General features: G+C 40.9%; 2 protein-coding genes across 2 annotated transcripts; both read right to left on the reverse strand.

The window, feature by feature from the left end:
- Positions 1-1,158, reverse strand: LOC139471394 (neuronal acetylcholine receptor subunit alpha-6-like). Its single transcript, XM_071253758.1, has one exon. It carries the CDS (start codon positions 1,156-1,158, stop codon positions 1-3), a length of 1,158 nt encoding a protein of 385 aa, XP_071109859.1.
- A 20,234-nt stretch (positions 1,159-21,392) lies between these two features.
- LOC139471468 (neuronal acetylcholine receptor subunit beta-3-like) lies at positions 21,393-22,604 on the reverse strand. Its single transcript, XM_071253829.1, has one exon. The coding sequence runs from the start codon at positions 22,602-22,604 to the stop codon at positions 21,393-21,395; it is 1,212 nt and encodes a 403-aa protein (XP_071109930.1).
- Positions 22,605-26,424: the final 3,820 nt, after the last annotated feature.

Raw genomic sequence — 26,424 nt, forward strand, 5'->3', positions numbered from 1 at the left:
CTACTGTTTAGAGAGTAGGACAAAACAGAGAATGGTAAGGATAGCTGTCAAAGAGGATATAACAGCGAAACCGATTTTGTTTAAAAGTTTTGCCAGCTGTTTGTTTCCTTTCTTTAATATCTTCCTTTCCGAAAATGTACGGTTGTGTTGGTTATTTGCATCTGGTTGGGAGCATTCTTCTTTAGTGTGTCCATGGTAAATATTCAACACTAAAACTGTCAACAAAGTTGTAGCTACTTTGACAAACAGCATTGCGAGGAGGTAGATGCTGAAGATGCTTACAGTATCTGACACTTGCGGTAAACTTCCTCCAATGACAGACAAGAACACTGCATAGGACAGCACTATCGATACACACAAGGATATCTTTTCTCCAGACTCAGGCGGAAGTAGAAACACACCAAGGTTAAGGACGGAAAGAAGCATGACGGGAAGGATGTTGGTGATAATGTAATATAGGTACTTCCGTTTGAAGACGAACGTGAAAACAATCTCCGTCTGGATATGAAAACTGGTGTATATGTGAACAATTGTTTCCATTGATCTATCAATTATTTCCCACTCTCCGTTTCGTTGAAACATTGATGATTCAATGTGGACCCCGTTGGCTGTCATATTAACTTGCCCAATGACCGTTATCCATTGAAAAAGGGTAATATTGCATGTCTGGGTGTCAAATGGAAACGTGGACATGTCTAGAGGACATTTTGTTCGTCTCTTCATTACATGGAACCACGTGATCTGTCCATCGTTGTTCACCCTTGCTATGTCTCCGCTAGGAAGAATCAACGAAATGTCTTCTAATGCATTTGTCAAACTCACGTCCGGAATCCAAAGTTTATCCACAGGTATATTAATATATTGTATACCACCATAATCACTTGAGTTCCAAGTCAGCAGCTCATCTGCCCATTCAAATCGGATGAGTCCTGATGATGTTATTGTCTGTGTGGTTTCCTCCAAGCCTTCCACAGACGCCATGCTGTAGGAAACCACTACGTCCACGGTATCATTAGGATTCTTCCTGGGTCTGATATACGGCTTGTAGTGCTCCAGTAGGTCATTGTACAAGGTGTACAGAGGACCCTGATCAGCACCAGACTGAAGACCATTTGTAGCACACAGAACCACACAAAGTGTTAGAATAACTAGGTACATCTAAAACATCTATCATAGGATCTATGCACAAGGTTAATCAATGACTCAGCGTGTCATCCACCAGCAAGGTTAGTTGGAAAAATAAGTGATCACGGAGATATTGATCAGTGTCACATAAAACCTTTGTCCCAGAGAAGTAGAATAATGTTACAAATGTGGAATCCAGGTATGACCACAAGGTATATCTCTGTCACAAACGTCTGGATGGATAGCACTGTAGTGCTTGGGATCACTATCAAGTGGTGCGAGCAGCATGGCAGTACAGACGCAAGCAGGGAATGTTTGCAGAATCGTAGACGTAACTTAGCCTGGGGCTTTATTTTTACATACATCATTGAATCAAATATCAATATCAGTATTTTACACAGTGTTTGCACGACCTTGTTCGTACCTCTAATGCTGATCGACGTGTTCTATTAAACTGCGTTTTCTGGTAGCTTATCAAAAGGTTAAAACAGTATGTGTAAATACATGAATGATTGTGCTGTGATTACGAACATATTGGCTGTCGCCTTCGTAAAAGCTTTTCTCTTCTGTGAAACACAGATAAGCCTCACACTATTCATTTCTGAACTTTGGATCATCCTGTTACCTTGGTGTCTACCATAAAGTAAATACTTTCTGCACAGTCATGCTTCACATCGCAACATGCAGGCAACTAGGATTCTAGCAATATAACATCACACCAGGGGTTTTGATAATATAACATCACGCCTGGTAGGCCCCGGGGATTCTGATAATGAAACATCACACCAGGGGTTTTGATAACATAACACCACGCCTGGTGGGCCCCGGGGAGTCTGATAAAATAACATCAAAACATTCGGGCCCCTGAGATTCTGATAATATAAAATCAAAACATTCGGGTCCCTGGGATTCTGATAATATAACAACAAAACATTCGGGTCCCTGGGATTCCGATAATATAGCATCATACCACACGGAACCGGTGGATTGTGATTATAGACCATCACATCATGCGGGCCCCCGAGATTCTGACAATATAGCATCACACGATGGGGGGCCCTGGGATTCTGATAATATAGCACCATACCAGGCGAGCCCCTGGGATTCTGACAATATACCATCATACCATGGGGTAGCATGGGATTCTGATAATATAGCATCATACCAGGCGAGCCCCTGAGATTCTGACAATATACCATCATACCATGGGGGCCCCTGGGATTCTGATAATATAGCATCATACCAGGCGGGCCCCTGGGATTCTGACAATATACCATCATACCATGGGGTAGCATGGGATTCTGATAATATAGCATCATACCAGGCGAGCCCCTGAGATTCTGACAATATACCATCATACCATGGGGGCCCCTGGGATTCTGATAATATAGCATCATACCAGGCGGGCCCCTGGGATTCTGACAATATACCATCATACCATGGGGGGGGGCCTGGGATTCTGATAATATAGCATCATACCATGGGGTAGCATGGGATTCTGACAATATAGCATCATACCATGGGGTAGCATGGGAATCTGATAACATAGCATCCCACCATGCGGGCCCCTGGGATTCTGGCAATATAGCATCATACCATGGGGGCCCTGGGATTCTGACAATATAACATCACACCACACGGGACCCGTGGATTGTGATTATAAACCATCACACCATGCGGGCAACTGGGATTCTGACAATATAGTATCATACCATGGGGGGCCCTGGGATTCTGATAATATAGCATCATACCAGGCGAGCCCCTGGGATTCTGACAATATAGCATCATACCATGGGGGGCCCTGGGATTCTGATAATATAGCACCATACCAGGCGAGCCCCTGAGATTCTGACAAAATAGCATCATACCATGGGGTAGCATGGGATTCTGATAATATAGCATCATACCAGGCGAGCCCCTGGGATTCTGACAATATAGCATCATACCAGGCGAGCGCCAGGGATTCTGACAATATAACATCACACCACACGGGACCCGTGGATTGTGATAATAAACCATCACACCATGCGGGCAACTGGGATTCTGACAATATAGTATCATACCATGGGGGGCCCTGGGATTCTGATAATATAGCATCATACCAGGCGAGCCCCTGGGATTAAGACAATATAACATCACACCAAACGGGACCCGTGGATTGTGATTATAAACCATCACACCATGCGGGCAACTGGGATTCTGACAATATAGCATCATACCATGGGGTAGCATGGGATTCTGATAATATAGCATCATACCAGGCGGGACCCTGAGATTCTGACAATATAGCATCATACCATGGGGGGCCCTGGGATTCTGATAATATAGCATCATACCAGGCGAGCCCCTTGGATTCTGACAATATAGTGAGTGAGTGAGTGAGGTACTGCTTTACGTCACATCGGCAATATTTCAGCCATATCGTGACGAGAAATTAGACATGAAATATACAAATATTTAAACTTTATAAAAATCTGTCATCAAAGGACAGTATGAGAACTAGAATATCACAGATAAGATTTAAAACTAGTTGCAGAACAGTTAAAAGCATTAAGTAGTAAGGAACAACACAATATAAAAATGGGCTAGAGATCGTCAGTAACTAAAGGGAGATCACCACACCAGGGACCATGGGGACTTACAGTGCCTTTGCTTCCTGCATGGACCCCGGTAGGATTTACACCATCCCTTCAGTCGCTGGCGATTATATGCAAGTTTAGCCATTGAATTAAACTAACAAATATACTACGATTTAAAAGTCTGGTATGCATAAAAATACTACGAATGGTTGGGGACTTACATACCCTCTTAGGGGGACAATAATTTTACGCTACTTCAACCCCCCTCGAGGGTACAGCCACTCACAATCTAAGTTATTAATTAGCACTACCAATTAATAAAATAATACATTAAGCACATCAAAATTTATGGACAAGTTCTATTTCTTTTAAAAAACATAATATTAAACGAGAATTAACATCATTAAAAAGGTCCTTAATTGTTTTTACATTGAAATATTTATCCCTTGTGATGGAAAAATCAACACAGTCAAGCAGGACATGCTTGACGGTGATTCTCTCATCACAAGGGATACAAAACGGAGGATCCTCGCCTTTTAGTAAATATTCATGAGTATATCTGCTGTGGCCAATACGACATCGTCGCATAATGACCTCTTCAAATCTGGACTGACACCCCAAGAAGGTATATCCGATATTTGGTTTAATTTCATGTAATTTATTGATACCTACTTGGGCGTCCCACTTCTGTTGCATAAGATCTCGGATGTAGGATCGAATCATGGGTTTAAAATCAGTGTATGGGATCAGAAGTGGTGTCACAGATTTGTTGAGGGCTGCTTTAGCAGCAGCATCGGCCATTGTGTTACCTTTGATACCAACATGGCTTGGTAACCAACAAAAGACGATGTCATATTGGCCAGTAGCAAGATCATTAAATAACTCAAGAATTTGGATTAAAAGTGGATGTTTTGAAGACATATTTTTAATTGCCTGAAGGCATGAAAGAGAATCTGAAAACAGTATGAATTGTTTATGTTTAGCTTGATTACCGATATATTTAAGTGCTGTAAAAATGGCGTTTGCTTCTGCAGTGAATATTGAACTGTTATCAGGTAAACGTGAAGAGATTGTTCTGGATCCAATGACAGTGGCACTAGCAACTGCGCCACCATCCTTGGATCCATCTGTAAATATAGATTTATAAGTGTCATAATTGTTTCTTAGTTGATGGTATTCTTGTTGGTATATTAATTGGTTAGTATCAGATTTCTTAAGTTTGGTTAATGTCAGGTCTACCTCTGGCTTTACCATTTGCCAAGGAGGAGATGAGAAAAGTTGAGTAGGAGCTATATCTTGGAGTTTAATATTCGAAGCTGATATTGCAGATTTTATTCTAATTCCGAGTGGTGGATTGAGTGCTGATTTCTTTTTGTAAAGATCTTCGTAGAGAGGATGGAATATACATTCAAAAGCTGGATTTGACAGATTAGAATATAATTTAGTGATGTATTGTAGAGATAATTTTAGTCGGCGTTGTTTAAGAGAAGGCTCATCTGCTTCTATATAGAGACTGTGAATGGGAGACGTTCTGAAGGCTCCAAGGCAAAGCCTCAGACCCTGATGATGTATCGTATCTAGTTTTTGTAAATTACTTTTGCAGGCTCCACCATAGACGATGGAGCCATAATCAAGTTTTGAACGGATGAGTGACCTGTATAAGTGTAAGAGGGTTGTTTGATCCCCTCCCCACTTTGAATTGGAAACAACTTTCAAGAGATCGAGTGTCTTCAGGCATTTAGCTTTTAGGTATTTTATATGTGGAAGGAAAGTTAAGTGGTTATCAAAAATAAGTCCCAAGAACTTGGCCTCTTTAACAACTTTGATAGGAGTGCCATTCAGAAATAGTTCAGGATCCTTGTGTGGCTTATATTTTCTGCAGAAATGTATACAATTAGTTTTTGATTTGGAAAATTTAAACCCGTTTTCTAAACACCACTTGTGAATTTTATTAAGACATAATTGTAATTGCCTTTCTATTGTGCGCATATTTTTACCCCGACAAGATAGATTAAAATCATCCACAAAAAGTGATCCATCAACTGAATCATTTAAAACTTTGGACAAACTGTTAATTTTGATACTGAATAAAGTGACAGACAAAATACTGCCTTGTGGGACACCCTGATCCTGATTATAATGATCAGACAGGGTTGTACCCACTCGGACTTGAAATTGCCTGTCTGTTAAAAACTGGGATATAAAATGAGGCAGACGGCCTCTTAATCCAAAATCATGAAGATCTTTTAAAATACCATGTTTCCATGTTGTATCGTATGCTTTTTCTAAATCGAAAAAGATCGATACAGCATGTTGTCTATTTACAATGGAATTTTTAATAAACGATTCTAAACGCACTAAATGATCGATGGTACTTCTGTTTTTCCGGAATCCGCATTGTATATTGGTAAGAAGATTATTTGTTTCCAAGTACCACACTAATCGATTATTTACCATGCGTTCCATCGTTTTACAAACACAGCTAGTTAAAGAGATAGGTCGGTAATTTGAAGGATCAGAATGATCCCGCCCAGGTTTGGGTATTGGTATAACAATGGCATTATGCCATGAAGGTGGAAACGTCCCTGATGTCCAAATGTCATCGAATATAGTCAACAAAGTTTCAAGGCATGATTCGGGCAAGTGTTTCAGTAGCTGATAATGAATATTATCAGCGCCTGCTGCTGTATCATGAGCTTGCCCTAAGGCAGTATATAGCTCATGTAGTGAAAATACCTCATTGTAATCTTCACCATTATCAGATGTAAAATTTACTTTTTTCATTTCCGGTTGGAGCTGATATTTTTGAAATTCGGGAACGTAATTAGATGAAGACGAATGTTGAGATAATGTTTTCCCAAGTCTATTGGCAATAGCAGTTTTATCAGTTAGTAAAGTATCGCCATCCTTCAGATGGTTAACTGTAGAATTTGATCCCTTGCCTTTGATCTTTTTAATCATGTTCCATACTTTGGACATAGGGGTACGAGTGTTTATTTTGGAGACATAGTTCCTCCATGATAGACGTTTATTTTGCTTAAATAGACGTCTTGCCTTAGCATTTGAAATTTTGACAGTGTTTAAATTATGGACAGTGGGATGTTTACGGAAGTATTTCTCCGCCTTCTTACGACATTTCCTAGCTTGTTTGCAAGTGTCATCAAACCATGGTTTACGAACACGTGGGTTGACGGAGGACTTAGGAATTGATTCATCAGCAATTTTATTCAGTTGATCTGAGAACAACTGAATCGGGTCAGTAACATTCTGAAAAGACGTAGGTTGCAATTTATCTTTGCATAAAGACTGAAATAAAGGCCAATCAGCCTTCAAAAAATTCCATCGAGGGGAAGGTGGATCCTCAGCGGGATTAATGGGTTTAAGTACGGTGGGGAAATGGTCACTTCCACACAGGTCATTGTGGACTGACCAGGAGAATTCGTGTAACAAAACTGAATCTGTCAGAGACAGATCGAGAGATGAATACGTGCCAGTAGCAGGGTGTAAATACGTATCGGAGTCATCATTAAAGATGCAAAGATCATTGTCGGAAACAAAATCCTCGATCACTTTTCCCTTTTGATTAATGATTGCACTTCCCCATAGAGGATTATGCCCATTTAGATCACCCATGATAACACAGGGCTTTGGGAGCTGGTCGTATAGTTTTTGTAGATCATTACGCTGAAGATTTGAAGAAGGTGGAATGTATAAGGAGCAAAGTGTCAAGGCAATATGCAGTGTAATTCTAACTGCAACTGCTTGCAGATTTGTGTCAAGCGGAACAGGACTGTGAACAACGCCCCGCCGCACCAAAATAGTAGCTCCTCCAGTAGCTTTATCACCCGGAGGAGAAAAAGAGTGATAGGAACTATACTGCCTTAATTCAAATTTATCTGTATGTTTTAGGTACGTCTCTTGTAAACAAATTGCTGATGGACTTAAATCTGTTGTTAATAATTGCAATTCATGAAAATTATGCCTAAGTCCTCTGCAATTCCATTGAAATATATTTGAATGGTTCATGGCGGTTCTATAGGAGATCGCTCACGTGAACGTGAAGAAGAGTCACCACTCATGGAAGATGGAGTAACATCCATCTCGAGAGGATCAAAGTAATTGTGAACATCTACAGATGTTTCAGTGAGAGTAGGGATCTTAGTAGAAATTTTCTTGTTTTGTTTCTTCTTTTGTTTTTTGGGCATTTCAGGCGATGGTTTGTTAGGTGCTGGTAATTCAGGAGTTGGTTTAGGTGGGGCCATAGTCTGAGTCACAACCTGAGATGCTGAAGAGATGCCACATGATTGACTATCTGAATCATTGGTCTGACTCTCTGATGTTGTAACCATAGGCACAGGGTGTTCAGAGTGTGTCCATGTCAAGTCAGTTTGACATTCTATAGATCTTGTGGTAGAAGGTCGAGAGACAGCAGCAGCATAGGTGTGCGCTGATGGAGGTGACCGGCTGGCAACGACTTTTTTAGCCTCCTGAAAAGAAATGTTGTTTTTACATTTGACAGTTAAGATTTCCTTTTCATGATTCCAAAGAGGACAGGATTTCGAAGACGCAAAATGTTTACCCATACAATTAGCACATTTGGGGTCAGCTGTACAATCTGAGGCGTCATGATTTGCACCACAACGGTGACAAACAATCGGCCGATCGCATGATTTGGAGCCATGCCCAAACTTCTGACACTGGTAACATCGGAGTGGATTGGGGACATACACCTCCACTCCGATGTTGAAATAGCCTGCCTTAATTGATTGTGGTATAGTCGACAGTGCAAATGTGAACAAATAAGTATTTGTCTTGATAATGTTTTCTCCGTCCTTTCGAGTAAACCGTTTCACTGAAGTGACATGTTGATCTTTGAGTTCGTCAAGAATATCATCTTCATTCATTTCCGCCAGACAACGGCCTCTGTCGCGGATGATCCCCCGACTCGAGTTCAACGTTCTGTGCGCAGAGACAGCAACTTCAGTGTTTGCAAATGTAGTACATTTCAAAAGATTGATAGCTTGCTGTCTCCGTGCACACTCTACCAAAAGAGAACCGCCCCGGAGCCGTGAAACATTCTTAACTTCACCACAAATACCTGCAATGGCTTTAGATATGGCAAAAGGATTTATTTTTAGTGGTAATTCATTTCTGGATTCAACTACCAAAAAACGTGCCCAAGAATTATTATTTGGTATGAGAGAAACATCATCATCAGATGATAAAATCTCAGATTCCAGACGTCTCTTCTTTTCATTGCGGTTCGAACCAGAGTGATTGTGAGCCATGATGAAAGTAATTGATTCAGCACCCCTGCTCCCCACCCACCATGGAGTGCTACAAAGAGCGATGTTTTATTGCACCGGATCTCCAACATGCAAACATCAGGGATACAGAGGTGTTATACTCCAGTAAGAACAACATGAATAGCTGTATTTGTCTATCAAATAAAATGTCAGGCTGGTTCGGCCCATGGCAAGAAATTGAAGACATACAGAACTCAGAGGTCGAAAGTACCAGATTGGCCCATGAGCCACCGCCTTCTGGCGTAAGACTCTAGGCAATTTATACAATCCAAAATTGAGAACATACACAAGGTATGCATGGCCAAGACCAAAATATACAGTAAAATACAACACATGTGTGCATATACAATATTACGCACAGGGCCTGGCATGACCAGCCGATTGATAAGACCGGGCCCATCTTACCACCCGTCTAGGCGAAGTAAGGGTCGAAGTAGTGTGTTGGGCAAAGGAACACAGTTCCAGGAACCAGTGCCCTCAACTACCAGAATCCCGTCCTCCGCCGACACAGGGACGCAACCCACGGCAAACGGGCTGCCCACTTTGGTCGCCTCTTACGACCAGCAATGGGGTGCTGTGGAAATATTCTACCCCGGTTCCACACGGGGGAAGAGCTATTAGCGCTACCCAGCACTCACCACGAGGAGGTTGCTCTTCACGAGTGCCCTGACAATATAGCATCATACCATGGGGTAGCATGGGATTGTGATAATATAGCAACCATACCAGGCGAGCCCCTGGGATTCTGACAATATACCATCATACCATGGGGTAGCATGGGATTCTGATAATATAGCATCATACCAGGCGAGCGCCAGGGATTCTGACAATATAGCTACGTACCATGGGGGGCCCTGGGATTCTGACAATATAGCATCATACTATGGGGGGCCCTGGGATTCTGATAATATAGTATCATGCCATGGGGGGCAACTAGAATTCTGATAATATAGCATCATACCAGGCGAGCCCCTGAGATTCAGACAATATAGCATCATACCATGGGGGGGCCAGGGATTCTGATAATATAGCACCACGCCAGGTGAGCCCCTGGGATTCTGACAATATACCATCATACCATGGGGTAGCATGGGATTCTGATAATATAGCATCATACCAGGCGAGCCCCTGGGATTCTGACAATACAGCATCATACCATGGGGGGCCCTGGGATTCTGATAATATAGCATCATACCAGGCGAGCGCCAGGGATTCTGACAATATAACATCACACCACACGGGACCCGTGGATTGTGATAATAAACCATCACACCATGCGGGCAACTGGGATTCTGACAATATAGTATCATACCATGGGGGGCCCTGGGATTCTGATAATATAGCATCATACCAGGCGAGCCCCTGGGATTCAGACAATATAACATCACACCAAACGGGACCCGTGGATTTTGATTATAAACCATCACACCATGCGGGCAACTGGGATTCTGACAATATAGCATCACACCATGGGGTAGCATGGGATTCTGATAATATAGCATCATACCAGGCGGGACCCTGAGATTCTGACAATATAGCATCATACCATGGGGGGCCCTGGGATTCTGATAATATAGCATCATACCAGGCGAGCCCCTTGGATTCTGACAATATACCATTATACCATGGGGTAGCATGGGATTCTGATAATATAGCATCATACCAGGCGAGCGCCAGGGATTCTGACAATATAGCATCATACCATGGGGTAGCATGGGATTCTGATAATATAGCATCATACCAGGCGAGCGCCAGGGATTCTGACAATATAGCATCATACCATGGGGGGCCCTGGGATTCTGACAATATAACATCACACCACACGGGAACCGTGGATTGTGATTATAAACCATCACACCATGCGGGTAACTGGGATTCTGACAATATAGCATCATACCATGGGGGGCCCTGAGATTCTGACAATATAGCCTCATACCATGGGGGGCCCTGGGATTCTGATAATATAGCACCATACCAGGCGAGCCCCTTGGATTCTGACAATATACCATTATACCATGGGGTAGCATGGGATTCTGATAATATAGCATCATACCAGGCGAGCCCCTGGGATTCTCACAATATACCATTATACCATGGGGTAGCATGGGATTCTGACAATATAGCATCATACCATGGGGGGCCCTGGGATTCTGATAATATAGCATCATACCAGGCGGGACCCTGAGATTCTGACATTATAGCATCATACCATGGGAGGCCCTGGGATTCTGATAATATAGCATCATACCAGGCGAGCCCCTTGGATTCTGACAATATAGCATCATACCATGGGGTAGCATGGGATTCTGATAATATAGCAACCATACCAGGCGAGCCCCTGGGATTCTGACAATATACCATCATACCATGGGGTAGCATGGGATTCTGATAATATAGCATCATACCAGGCGAGCGCCAGGGATTCTGACAATATAGCATCATACCATGGGGGGCCCTGGGATTCTGACAATATAGCATCATACTATGGGGGGCCCTGGGATTCTGATAATATAGTATCATGCCATGGGGGGCAACTAGAATTCTGATAATATAGCATCATACCAGGCGAGCCCCTGAGATTCTGACAATATAGCATCATACCATGGGGGGGGGGGGGGGGGGCAGGGATTCTGATAATATAGCACCACGCCAGGTGAGCCCCTGGGATTCTGACAATATAACATCACACCACACGGGAACCGTGGATTGTGATTATAAACCATCACACCATGCGGGTAACTGGGATTCTGACAATATAGCATCATACCATGGGGGGCCCTGAGATTCTGACAATATAGCATCATACCATGGGGGGCCCTGGGATTCTGATAATATAGCACCATACCAGGCGAGCCCCTTGGATTCTGACAATAAAGTGAGTGAGTGAGTGAGTGAGAATTATCGTCACATCGGCAGTATTTCAGCCATATCGCGACGAAACAGTTATAATAATTACATTTTGATTTAATAAAAAGCTGTCAACGATGGACAGTAAGATAACTAGAATATCACAGGTTCAATAGTAAAACTAGTTGAGAACAGTTAAAACAATACATTTATAATCAACAAGACAATATAAAATTGGGCTATAGATCACCAGCAACCAAAGTTAGGCCACCTTACAAGGGACCGAGGGGACTTACATTACTTTTGCTACCTGCACGGCTCCCCAGTAGGATTTACACCATCCCTTCAGCTGCTGGTAATGGTATTCAATTTTAGCCAACCATTAAAAGAAACAAATATACTACGTTGTAAAACCGAGGTAAGAATAAATGTACTTTGAATGATGTGGTCTTACATATCCCCTCAGGGGGACAATAATTTTACGCTACTTCAACCCCCTTTGAGGATATAGCCACTGACCATCGAAGTTACAAATTATACATTACCAATATAAAATATAGCTATGTACACAATTCAAAATTTATCAAAAAGTTCAATTTCTTTTAAAAAACCTATGATTAAATGAGAATTGATTCTATTAAAAAGATCCTTAATTGATGATGATGTAAAATATTTATCCCTTGTGATGGAAAAATCAACACAGTCAAGCAGGACATGCTTGACCGTGATTCTTTCATCACAAGGGATACAAAACGGAGGATCTTCACCTTTCAATAAATAATCGTTTGTATACCTGCTATGGCCAATACGACATCGTCGTATTATGACCTCCTCAAATCTGGACTGACAGCCCAAGTAGGTGTAGCCGATAGTTGGTTTAAGTTCATGTAATTTATTTATACCTACTTGAGTGTCCCACTTCTTTTGCATTAGATCATGGATGTAAGATCTAATTATGGGTTTAAAATCAGTGTATGGTAGAAGAGGTGGTGTCACAGATTTGGTGAGTGCTGCTTTTGCAGCAGCATCGGCCATTGTATTACCAATGATACCAACATGGCTTGGTAACCAACAAAAGACGATGTCGTACTGGCCAGTAGCAAGATCATTATGTAGTTCAATTATTTCACGTAAAAGTGGATGATGACAAGATATATTATTAATTGCCTGAAGACAGGAAAGTGAATCAGAAAAGATAATGAACCGTTTATGTTTAGATTGGGTATTTATATATTTAAGCGCAGTTAATATTGCCTGTGATTCTGCTGTAAAAATAGAACTATCATTCGGTAATCTAGATGATATGGTTCTTGATCCAATGACAGTGGCGCTGGCAACAGCGTCACCATCCTTGGATCCATCTGTAAATATGGATTTGTAAGTATTATATGTGTTCCTTAATTCATTATATTGTTGTTGATAAATTAGTTGATTTGTGTCAGATTTCTTCAGTTTAGCTAAAGTTAGATCCACCTCTGGATGTACTAACTGCCATGGTGGAGAAGAGAAAAGCTGAGTGGGGGCTATATTACTAAGGTTTATTTTAGCAGCAGAAATATCTGCTTGTAGTCGTATCCCTAGTGGTGGTATAAGAGTAGATTTTGTTTTGTATAGATTGCCGTAAAGGGGATTAAAAACACAGTCATATGCTGGATTGGAGTTATTGGAACGTAATTTAGAGATGTATTGTAGAGCTAATTTAATGCGACGGTGTTTAAGAGATGGTTCGTCAGCTTCCACATACAAACTATGAATAGGAGAAGTTCTGAAGGCTCCAAGGCAAAGTCTCAGGCCCTGATGATGAATGGTGTCAAGTAATTTTAAATTGCTCTTACAGGCCCCACCATATATGATGGAGCCATAATCAAGTTTCGAGCGGATAAGTGTTCGATATAGTTGGAGGAGGGTTTTTTGATCCCCTCCCCACTTACAATTTGAGACAACTTTTAATAAATCTAGGGCCTTCAAGCACCTATTCTTTAAGTATTTTATGTGGGGCAGAAAGGTCAAATGATGATCGAATATTAGACCTAAGAATTTGGCTTCCTTTACAACTTTAATGGGAGTATTATCTAAAATTAATTCTGGATCTTTATGGGGTTTATATTTCCTACAAAAATGTATACAGTTGGTTTTAGATTTTGAAAATTTAAAACCATTTTCGAGACACCATTTCTGGATTTTATTTAAACATAGCTGAAGCTGCCTTTCAATAGTATGCATGTTTTTGCCACGACACGAAATATTAAAATCATCCACAAAGAGCGATCCATCAATCGAATCATTTAAAACTTTGGACAAACTATTTATCTTAATACTAAACAATGTGACAGACAAGATGCTACCTTGTGGGACACCCTGATCCTGATTATAATGATCAGACAGGGTAGAGCCCACGCGGACCTGAAATTGCCTGTCAGTTAAAAATTCAGATATAAATTGAGGCAAACGGCCTCGTAATCCAAAATCATGTAAATCATTTAAAATACCATGTTTCCATGTAGTGTCATATGCTTTTTCTAGATCGAAAAAGATAGACACTGCATGTTGTTTATTTATTATTGCATTTTTAACAAATGATTCTAAGCGAACCAAATGATCGATGGTACTTCTGTTTTTCCGGAAACCACATTGTATATTAGTAATAAGATTATTGGATTCCAGGTACCAAACGAGACGATTGTTTATCATGCGTTCCATGGTTTTGCAAACGCAGCTTGTCAATGATATTGGTCGGTAATTGGATGGATCAGTATGATCTCGACCGGGCTTGGGAATCGGGACAACAATAGCATCACGCCACGAAGGAGGGAACTTCCTTGAGGTCCAAATGACATCAAAAATATTCAATAGTGTTTCTAAGGATGAGTCGGGTAAGTGCTTCAGGAGTTGATAATGTATGTTATCAGCTCCTGTAGCAGTATCATGAGCTTGTCCAAGGGCAGTGTGGAGTTCATGAATAGAGAATAGTTCATTATAATCTTCCCCATTATCTGAATGAAAATTAATAGGTTTCTTTTCTTGCTGTTTTTGATACTTTTGGAATTGAGGGACATAGTTAGATGAGGAAGAGTGTTTTGCCAAAGTTTCACCAAGTTTATTAGCAATATCTGATTTATGAGTTAGTAGTAGGTCCCCATCTTTAAGATGGTGAATACTAGATTTAGTGCCCTTACCTTTAATTTTGTGGACCATGTTCCATACCTTGGACATGGGCGTCCGAGAATTTATTTTTGATACATAATTTCGCCAAGATTGGCGTTTACTTTGTTTAAATGTTCGCCTTGCCGTAGCATTTAATATTTTAAATTTGTTTAAGTTATGGACCATAGGATGGCGACGGAAATAACGCTCAGCCTTTTTCCTCGCCTTCCTAGCTTGCTTGCAGTCATCGGTAAACCATGGTTTACGTATGTGGGGAATTCCAGAGGACTTAGGAACACATTTTTCAGCTATATTGATAAGTTCATCAGAAAAACATTGAATTGGGTCAGGAACGTCAGTGAAATGATCAGGTGTTAGTTTTTCTGTACAGAGAATGTCATATAGAGGCCAGTTGGCTTTAGTAAAGTTCCATCGAGATGATGGAGGAACATCAGATGGGGTAATAGGGTTTAATATGGTTGGAAAGTGGTCACTTCCACAGAGGTCATCGTGGACCAACCACTCAAATTCATTCAGCAGGTTTGAATCGGTAATAGACAAATCCAAAGAAGAGTATGTGCCTGTACCAGGATGTAAATATGTGTTGGAATTATCGTTAAAAAGGCATAGATTATTGTTGGAAATAAAATCTTCTAAGAGCTTGCCTTTACTGCTTGTACGATCACTACCCCAAAGTGGATTATGACCGTTCATATCGCCCATGATAATACAGGGCTTAGGAAGCTGGTCATAGAGAGCTTGAAGATCGGTTTGCTGAAGAGATGTAGATGGAGGAATGTAAAGAGAGCACAGAGTAAAAACAATGTGCATAGTGATACGAACTGCGGTAGCTTGTAGAGGGGTATTGAGAGGAACAGGGCTATGAATAACACCTTGCCTCACCAAGATTGAAGAACCTCCAGTGGCTTTAGCCCCTGGAGGTGAAAAGAAATGATAGGAGTCGTAGTGTCTAATGTTTAGTTGATCAGTAGTTTTAAAGTACGTTTCCTGCAAACAAAAGGCTGATGGCTTGAAATCTTGTGTTAATAGCTGCAAATCATTAAAATTGTTTTTTAGTCCTCTGCAATTCCATTGTATTATCGGGTTAGAACAGGTCATGGTGGTTCTACTGGAGTTCTGGAGCGGGAGGGAGGTCCACTCCCATGGCCTGTTGAAGAAGGAGTGACCTCCATCGCCAAAGGTTCAAATTGATTTTGAACCTTAACAGGTGTAGGCTGAGAAGAAGGCACCTCCAAGTGTTGGAGGGCCCTCGCCGTTTTTTTCAGTTTCTTTTTTTCTGTTTTTGTTAAAGGTATGTCGCCATTAATAGGAGATGATTCTGATTGTGATGTTTTTGAAGATGCAACAAGTTCCGTCTGCGATGATGATGTTGTTGTTGTATTTGGAGATGATGGAGCTGGAGAGTCATTTAACATCTGCTGATTACCAACCCAAGAGATGGTTGTTTGGCATCCAACAGATACTGTGGCTGCTTGGACAAAAGGAGTGATAGTTGCTGCGGCAGCATAAGATTTGACTGAGGTAATTTGAGACTGTGACTGAACTAATTTTTTTGCTTCATGAAAAGATATATTGTTGGTGTGTTTGATTTTTAACACTTGGGACTGGAGAAGAAATGCTGGACAGAGTTTAGCTGAGGCCAGATGGTCCCCCTTGCAATTGGCACATTTAATGGCAGCTGTGCACTCAGTACTCTCATGTGACCCACTGCAGCGGGCACAGATTGGACTGAAAGTGCAGGTCTTAGCGCCATGCCCAAAATGTTGACATTTGTAACATCGGAGTGGGTTTGGTACATAAACCTCCACTCCGATGTTAAAATATCCAGCTTTGATAGATGGTGGAATTTTCGAAAGAGAAAAAGTAAACAGATAAGTGTGAGTCTTTATAATTTGTTCATCTTGTTTTCGTGTGAAGCGCTTAACAGCTGTTACACCTTGTGTAGACAGTTCAGTCACAATCTCGTCTTCGCTCATGTCAGATAGACATCGAGCTCTGTCTCTTACAATTCCCCGACACGAGTTCAGCGTTCTGTGAGCCGAAACAACAACCTCTACATTTGCAAATTGGCTGAGTGAGAGCAGGTTCAGAGATTGCTGTCTTCTTGCACACTCTACTAATATGGAGCCATTACGCAGACGGGAGACATTTTCAACTTTTCCACAACAACCATTGATGGCCTTGGAAATGGCAAACGGGTTTAATTTTAAGCCTTGGTGATCTGATGCTTCGATTACAATGAATCGAGCCCAGGAATCTATTTGTATAGTAGTTTCTTCATCAGAAGAGCTGGCATCTATGTGTTTTCTTTTTGAACCAGGGTATTTTGTAGACATAATGAGAGAAAGTGGTTCTGCACCCCTGCTCCCCACCCACCATCGAGTGTCAACAAGGACGGTGTCTTAATGCATTGGATATCCAAAATGCAAAACACCAGGGCTACAGGGGTGTGATACTCCAGCAAATATGACATGAATAGCTATATTTATCTACCAGATGTAGTGCCAGGCAGGTTCAATCCATGACAAGAAACTGGAGACATACAGAATACAGAGGTCAACATCACTAGATTGGCCCATGAGCCACCGCCTTCTGGCGTAAGACTCTAGGCAATATATTCCATACAAAATTGGTAATTCATACAAAGTATGCATGGCCAAGTCCAAAATATACAATATAATACAACACAGGTGTGCAGAAACAATATTACGCACAGGGCCTGGCATGACCAGCCGATTGATAAGACCGGGCCCATCTTACCACCCGTCTAGGCGAAGTAAGGGTCGAAGTAGTGTGTTGGGCAAAGGAACACAGTTCCAGGAACCAGTGCCCTCAACTACCAGAATCCCGTCCTCCGCCGACACAGGGACGCAACCCACGGCAAACGGGCTGCCCACTTTGGTCGCCTCTTACGACCAGCAATGGGGTGCTGTGGAAATATTCTACCCCGGTTCCACACGGGGGAAGAGCTATTAGCGCTACCCAGCACTCACCACGAGGAGGTTGCTCTTCACGAGTGCCCTGACAATAAAGCATCATACCATGGGGTAGCATGGGATTCTGATAATATAGCATCATACCAGGCGAGCCCCTGGGATTCTCACAATATACCATTATACCATGGGGTAGCATGGGATTCTGATAATATAGCATCATACCAGGCGAGCCCCTGGGATTCTCACAATATACCATTATACCATGGGGTAGCATGGGATTCTGATAATATAGCATCATACCAGGCGAGCCCCTGGGACTCTGACAATATAGCATCATACCATGGGGGGCCCTGGGATTCTGATAATATAGCATCATACCAGGCGAGCCCCTTGGATTCTGACAATATAACATCACACCACACGGGACCCGTGGATTTTGATTATAAACCATCACACCATGCGGGAAACTGGGATTCTGACAATATAGCATCATACCATGGGGGGCCCTGGGATTCTGATAATATAGCATCATACCAGGCGAGCCCCTGGGATTCAGACAATATAACATCACACCACACGGGACCCGTGGATTGTGATTATAAACCATCACACCATGCGGGCCCCTGGGATTCTGATAATGTAACATCAAAACATTCGGGTCCCTGGGTTTCTGATAATGTAACATCAAAACATTCTAGCCCCTGGGATTCATTCAATATAACTTTGCACCGTGTAGGCCCATTATTAAAACAATGTAACATATTTACAACAGGATACAATTGTCAGTAAAGTAACCTGACACTACAACAGACCTTTGAGACTTTGGACAATGTACCCATTTAGTTGACTGACAAAATATAGATCTGGCCTTTAGAGGTGCTGCGCTTCATTTCACATGTATGTAACACCGATAATGACATGGAAACATACTGCTGAAAGGTAGTTTAATGCACATCATATAGTTGCCAATCGGTATGTTATTCAAACAACACCTGAACACAAACACAAAGATACTCTCATCTATATATAACCACACACAAGATCGATAAGTCGTTAGTTCATAATAAAGGTTATTCCTTTGTTCAGGTTTTGCTGTAGGATATGTGTTATACTGTCAACGGTATGGCTGATCCTACGGGTTCAAAATAAAATTGTTATTGACTGAACTGTGTTAGGGCGTGCATATATTTTTATTCTTGTACAAATTACATTCTACCTTGCTTAAATGGAAAACGAGGTTAAAATGTAAGTAATAAATGTACTTACCTTCTTTTGATTTTTGCAACGGTATTACAGCAATAGCTGATACTATTTACTACAATAACAAATACATGTTACCACAATAATTTATACGGGGGCGGTCGGGTAGCCTAGTGGTTAAAGCGTTCGCTCGTCACGCTGAAGACCCGGGTTCGATTCCCGACATGGGTACAATGTGTGAAGCCCATTTTCTGGTGTCCCCCCGCCGTGATATTGCTGGAATATTGCTAAAAGCGGCGTAAAACCATACTCACTCACTCACTCAATAATTTATACTATTAACAAGACTAATATCCTAATATTAATTGACAAACGAATGCTTATAATAACACTGATTTTATTTACACTCATTACATAATAAGTTCTAATGAACAACAATACGTATATATCTACCAAAAATATGGCACATATACCTTCCTTATCATAAGATGGGTAGGTCTCGTTAGGATAAAGCCAACGGATACAAACGATATCCGTTGGGGTCATATGCAAATATCAAAGGTCAAGTAGGGACTACTTTCAGTGTTTATAAACAAATATGGCGTCGCCCTTGTCATTCGGCAATCGAGTCAGAATTAACCATCGGGAATCTGGATAAACTACAGAGATAATTGCTATCATTATCAAAAGAATAGTCTAATATACTTAAAATCATTGTCTAACTGTGACGTTACTAAGGCATTTTATAAGTTTTGGCAAGTTTGAAGATATAAATTTCGAAACAATTTTTCGAGGGCACTAGGCCTAGCCAAGCGGGATCGGTAGCCATATCTTTGCCTGTAGACCTCTGCGGCTTGAAACCTTTTCAACAAATTAAAATAGTTGGATTTGGCCGAAATATGTTTGAATTGTTACCTTGTTTCTTTTTTGTCGCTGTGTGGTCATCTGATTGCACTTCTTAACGTTTTGACTGGACAGGCCGACTGTCAACAACGTATGAACGTGGCCATGGCGTCTCATAGACAAGAGTTAGAGTAGCTTCCCTTTGACAAAGGACAGTTACTCTAGCGGATAGACCGATGGATTGCCGAGAAATGCAAGTAAAAACAATTGTTCTTTTGCGTATATGTTGCTTCGCCACTGTATAAGAAACAGATTTCAGTTGGAACTATATTGGCTATTGTCACTGTCCGACTGACACATCACTAAGCCAGTGACGTAATAAATATTAATGCGCGCATTCCAGGAAAACTCGCAATGTGTCGGTAATGTTTATGAGCGAGTGAAAGCGATTTCCAAGCACAGAATTAAAGAATGACATTATTAAGGTTATATATAAGGTTATCACGCTTGTGTGTTTGGGGATGGTAAATATCCTGTAAATATCCTGTATTAGGAATTAACACTATGTATTCCTAATATAGTATATTTACCATCCCACAACAGACTCTCGTGATAACCTCTATTTATTATCCACTCACTCACTCACTCATCCAAACACCAATCCACCCTGCCATCCACCCACCCACTCACTCACTCACTCACTCACTCACTCATAACACTACCTACAGCTTTAGAATGAACGTAAAATAAGCTGCTCTAACACAGCCCTAAGCTGATTTAAAGAAATATAACCGAGGAACATTATGTCGGTGTCTCACGTACTATTGCTGACTTAGATTAATTTCAAGCTACATAATAATATTTTACATATTAATTACAAATATAAAATGTACAAAGGTACAGCCAAACGAAGATGAATTAAAACAGACTCGAGATCACCACACGACGTAGGATGAAATGTAAACACTACGCAACATTCGAAAGCGCCGTATCGAGGCAGGTCATACATCACCCACGGCCGTCATACAGCAGGAATACTGCTGGGCGGGGCGTTAAACAACAAACAAACAAACAAACAAACAAACAAACCTCAACCATGTCCTATACTGATAAGCAAGGGTCAATACAGACGTCAAGGTAACATGATCTATTAGACATAAATCATGATATATACTTTAAACGACAGAAATACTAGCACATCACTTCCATCAAATATTGGCTCGGCATTTACAATGAGGTTTGCCATGTTTACATAGCAAAACCTATAAACACGGCGTGCTACCTCATCGTGTGATGTTACGTTCGGAACAAAAGAGGCAAATGCATAAAATTTGAAACCAACAAGAGATATATAACAGACAATAAACCATCAGTATAAACACATCGCAATTTTACGATTCTTTTAACATGAGAGCAAAACATAGAAAGGTGATCATGGTTGTTAACAGAAATACTGTAGTGAAACCAATCTTATTTAATTTGTTTGCGAGCTGTTTGTCTCTCTCCTTTTCTGTCGTTTGTTGTTTTACAAGTGCACTATCTTGTTCAAAATTTGGTTTGGAGTTGTCTTGTATATGACCTTTTATAAGACTCTCACGGTGTGACATGTAAACCGCCTCTTCGGTGGTCTTATGGTAAACTTTCAAAACAAAGACTGTGATCAAAGTTGTCGCGACTTTGAGGAGCAGCATTGTCAGGAGGTAGATGCTGAAGATGCTCACAGTATCTGACACTTGCGGTAAACTTCCTCCAATGACAGACAAGAACACTGCGTAGGACAACACTATGGATATACACAAGGATACCTTCTCCCCAGACTCAGGCGGAAGTAGAAACACACCAAGGTTAAGGACGGAAAGAAGCATGACGGGAATAATGTTGGTGATGATGTAATACAGGTACTTCCGTTTGAAGACGAACGTGAAAATAATCTCCGTCTGGATGTAAACATCGGTATATGTGTGAACAATGGTGTCCTTCGATTTGTCAGTTATTTCCCATTCTCCATTTCGTTGAAACAAGGACGATTCAATGTTAACCCCACCTGCTGTCACATTAACTTGAGAAATGACAGTAACCCACTGAATAAGACGGATACTGCATGTCTGGGTGTCAAATGGAAATTTTGTCATGTCTAAAGGGCACTTTGTCCGTTTCTTCATCCCGTGATACCACATGACCTGTCCATCGTTAATCACCCTTGCTATTTCCCCATCGGGTAGAATCAACGAAATGTCTTCTAGTCCATTTGTCAAACTCACGTCCGGAATCCACAGTTTATCAACAGGTACATTAATGAACTTTATACCACCATAATCACTTGAGTTCCAAGTCAACAGCTCATCTGTCCATGTAAATAGGACGACTCCAGAAGAAGCTACTGTCTGGGTGTCTTCATCCAAGGCTTCGACAGAAGCAATGCTATAGGAAACCACTACGTCCACGGTATCATTAGGATTCTTTCTGGGTCTGATATACGGCTTGTAGCGCTCGAGTAGGTCATTGTACAGGGTGTACAGAGGGCCCGGATCAGCACCAGACTGAAGAGTGCATGTACCACACATCCAAATGCTTATTGTTAGAACGATATACAGATTAGACATCGTTACCGTTGCGGTCAGGGATCCTTATACAGAGTTAGAGATGCCTCTTTACCAGACTACAACAGGGAAATCTTGCACCGCGAATCTTGTACCATGTAGGCTTAAAAAAATGGGTGGGTGTTATGCACAGAAATCACAAATAATGTAAATTACCATCTCTGTTTCGGATAACCACTGCAATTTGGAATCAGAGCCTTAAGTAATGGAAAAAGTCACATGGAGAATAATAACAACCAATCTCTATTCAGATATCAGCATTTCACTACAACCCCGTGAGATCTATGTCAATATACCGACCGCGGGATCAATAATAGCATTTTGATTTTACCGTTAATTGTCAGGCAGTGTGGACGTGAAACAACTTTACTCAGAGAACTCTCTTGCGATTCTGTGTTTAGATGTTATTAATGCTGTGGAACATAATTGAGTGCAGGTGACAAGAAATGGCTTTTTTCAGAGAATCAAATCGTTTAACGTGAATCAAACCTGTACAACTATTTAATGCAAAATAAAGAAGCTCTGACGCTCACCTGAATTATAAGGAGAAATGGTTTACATCAGATAGGACTTTTTAGAGACACATTAACTGTGAACATTCGCACAAAATATCGGTTCCATAGGCCTTGAAACAGCAATAACACTATGATATGTGTCAAAAGTCGTAGACTGACCAAAGAGCAAAATATGCCTAAAACATATGCTTGCTGTATATCAAATATCATAGAGTAACACAGACATGACGCAATTAATTCGCCCCATCATGACATTAACGTCTCAGTTTGATCGGATTTCTGTGAGCAATTTTCAGAGACAACATAGCTGGGGTCATTAATGCAACGTTCAGCTTCATAGCGCTAACAGTTTTAGTTGAAAATGCGGTAACACAAAGATCAAAATATGGCATGCAACATACTATCTGTTATTCTGCATACTGCATACTTACGCCATGTCAAATTTCACAATGTTATGTCTATACATGGCTAAGTAGTTAGCAAATTTTACATTTTTAAGATGTTAGAAATTCGGATTGAAATTCAGTGAGCAATTTCAGTGACACCATACAAAGTTCCAGCTCCATAGGCCTTGTAGCTTCAGAGGAGATGGATGGATGGATGGACGGACAACCAGATAGACGGACGACGGAAAACGTACAATGCACCGCAACGTAAGCCAACATGACTTGTAAGTCAGGTGAGCTAAAGAAGAGAAGTGAAAGTACGTTAACCGAGGCCGTTTGAGTTATTTACCTATTGTGAATCTACAGAATAAACATGGAAGCGTGAGTGAAGCTAAGTGATGAAGGCGATAAACGATGGACATAGCACTACAAAAGCATTAAGAAAATCAATAGTTTGTTATTATGAGTGGACATGAATGTTGCAATGGTATTCACTGATTTTAGATGGAATAATACAAATCGGTTACATTAATACAGCAGAAAATTTACATTTGGTTTATTTATTTATTGATTTGGTAGAATGGGGTTGGATGGGTTAATTGAAACACGTTTGCACAGGAACACTGACCTCATACACGTTTGATGGTCAATAGTGGCCCGAGAATTATTAATAGAGAGAATCTAGAATTCAAACCAACTATCAGTGCATTCTGACCTGCTGGCCAAGGGGTGCGTTTAAAATTATTCAAAGCGAATTGCTGCACCTAGGAGGACTGGACGAGCCAATCCCTAATCTAAAGAACCTATGTCTACGGAATTAAGTTCATCAAATAGGACTCGCATCATGTCAAACAAGATAGCATGTTATTGCCCGGTACTTAGTTTTTCAAGCGTAACAGTGACGAAAAGACGATGCCTTTTGGCTCCGCCTTGTACAAATGTTAACGACCAATCACATTGCGACTGTCCCCTGAGGCATGTGATGTCCATGGCATCCTTGAGGAGGGTGTCCTCCCAAAACGCCTACATGCCAAAACACCTACAGTTTATGACAACAACGTTCACAGTTGAATGCACACCTCAACCCCTGCCTGTTACCTTGGTCATTTTAATAGAATAACCTCAATAATATTTGTATACATTTTATTTTACTAATCAGTCAGAAGATAATCACAGTAAGTCACTAGACAAGTTTCAAAAGATAACACATAGCATCCAATTATTGGCAGCGGTGGTATGGCTCTATGTCCCGGGTAGTTCCGCTAAAGCTGCCGATAAGTTACTCTCAAGACATGTCATCTGTCGTTAGAATTCAGACACGCGCCAAGAAGTCAAACTAGACCATGTTTATTGAGATCACATATCTCTCCCCTATATGTAGTTACATAGTATATAACAATGTCATTCAAAGAATTGCGTGGATCGATGCTCATGATATCATTCACTGGAATGTCTGGTCCAGACTCGATTATTTACAGACCGCCGTCATATAGCTGGAATATTGCTGAGTGCGGCGATAAATCAAGAAAACAAAAAACAGAAAAGGAATTACACAATGGGCATCCGGTGAGTTATCACTGCTGGGGTCAAGAGCTCTACCCACTCGTGTCAAGCTTGTTGACACCTTATCCGCATACCAATCAGTGAAATGTTGTTGGTTCAATTATTTTATTGCCTTTGAAATTCCTTAATGCCAGTCAACCGAGTAAACATATAAACTGTGTGTTATTTTTAGGAAAAAAACTGTTTATTGTTTTTACGGAAGTGCTCTACGCTATTTGCTGATTGATTGGATTTTAAAAGTAGAGGATATATGTATCATTCCACTGGGGATAGAGAGGGGTGGGGGAGTCATATTGATATTGAGTCGCACTTTTGTCTAGGGGTCAGCAGTCGTATTAATTTGGAGACGAATTAATTTCCAGATTTACAGTATATGAGATGTTGCTTCACATAACACAGCAAATATAGTGATGAGGATTGGCCATTGTCCTTGTTACTGTTAGTCATTGTAAATATATGTTATATGATCAGTGGTCTTGTGTTACTAAACAACTATGGAAATCTACACAGGAGATAGTGTCGTTTCTTTCATAAATCTCTCTTGTTGTTTTGTATCAGTTCCATTCATTAGTATCTTGTCTTATTTAGCCTCTACTCAATGTTAAGGAACAAAATATTTCATTTTTAGTACCTACCACATAACCATTAGCAACTCTGTATGCACCTATATACCTGGCTGGTGACCCGTGAAGATTCCGGGGTAGAATAGGGAGAATAGCCCATGCTTGCCATAAAAGGCGACTATGCTCGTCGTAAAAGGTGACTAATGGGATTGGTTTGTCAGGCTCGCTGAATTGGTTGATGCATGTCATCGGTCCCAATTGCGTGGATCGATGCTCATGATGTCAATCACTGGATTGTATGGTCCAGACTCGATTATTTACAGACCGCCGTCATATAGCTGGAATATTGCTGAGTGCGGCGTAAAACAACAAACAAACAAAACAAAACAAAACAAACCTGGCTTGTGTTGGGACAGATCCATTACCAACAAAGGGATATAATTATTTAGTGTAGCCGAACTACCACAACTTATCACTATTTCTGTAAAGTGACTGTAGGCGAACTGCACTGTGGGCGGAAGAAGAACTACTAGGCTACCAAACCGACCGCCTAACCATACAGAGCTGCATAGAAATGCTAGAATAACTCGGACAATATGTTATAAATATATTGCAGATATAATGGAAAATAGACTCCAAATTTAAAGCTGGACACAAGAATGATAAATGTTTAAATATAATAACATTTCATAACATCAAATGCTTAAATGCAATTTGAAATGTTGATGTTAGGTTTATAAGTCTTGTAATTAAAAGATGAGTAGATTTATTTTTTGTTACTGTTTATATTTTCCTT

The sequence above is a fragment of the Haliotis cracherodii genome, unplaced genomic scaffold (genome assembly GCF_022045235.1).
Source record: "Haliotis cracherodii isolate W230 unplaced genomic scaffold, xgHalCrac1.p SCAF_22, whole genome shotgun sequence".
Classification (NCBI taxonomy): Eukaryota; Metazoa; Mollusca; class Gastropoda; order Lepetellida; family Haliotidae; genus Haliotis; species Haliotis cracherodii.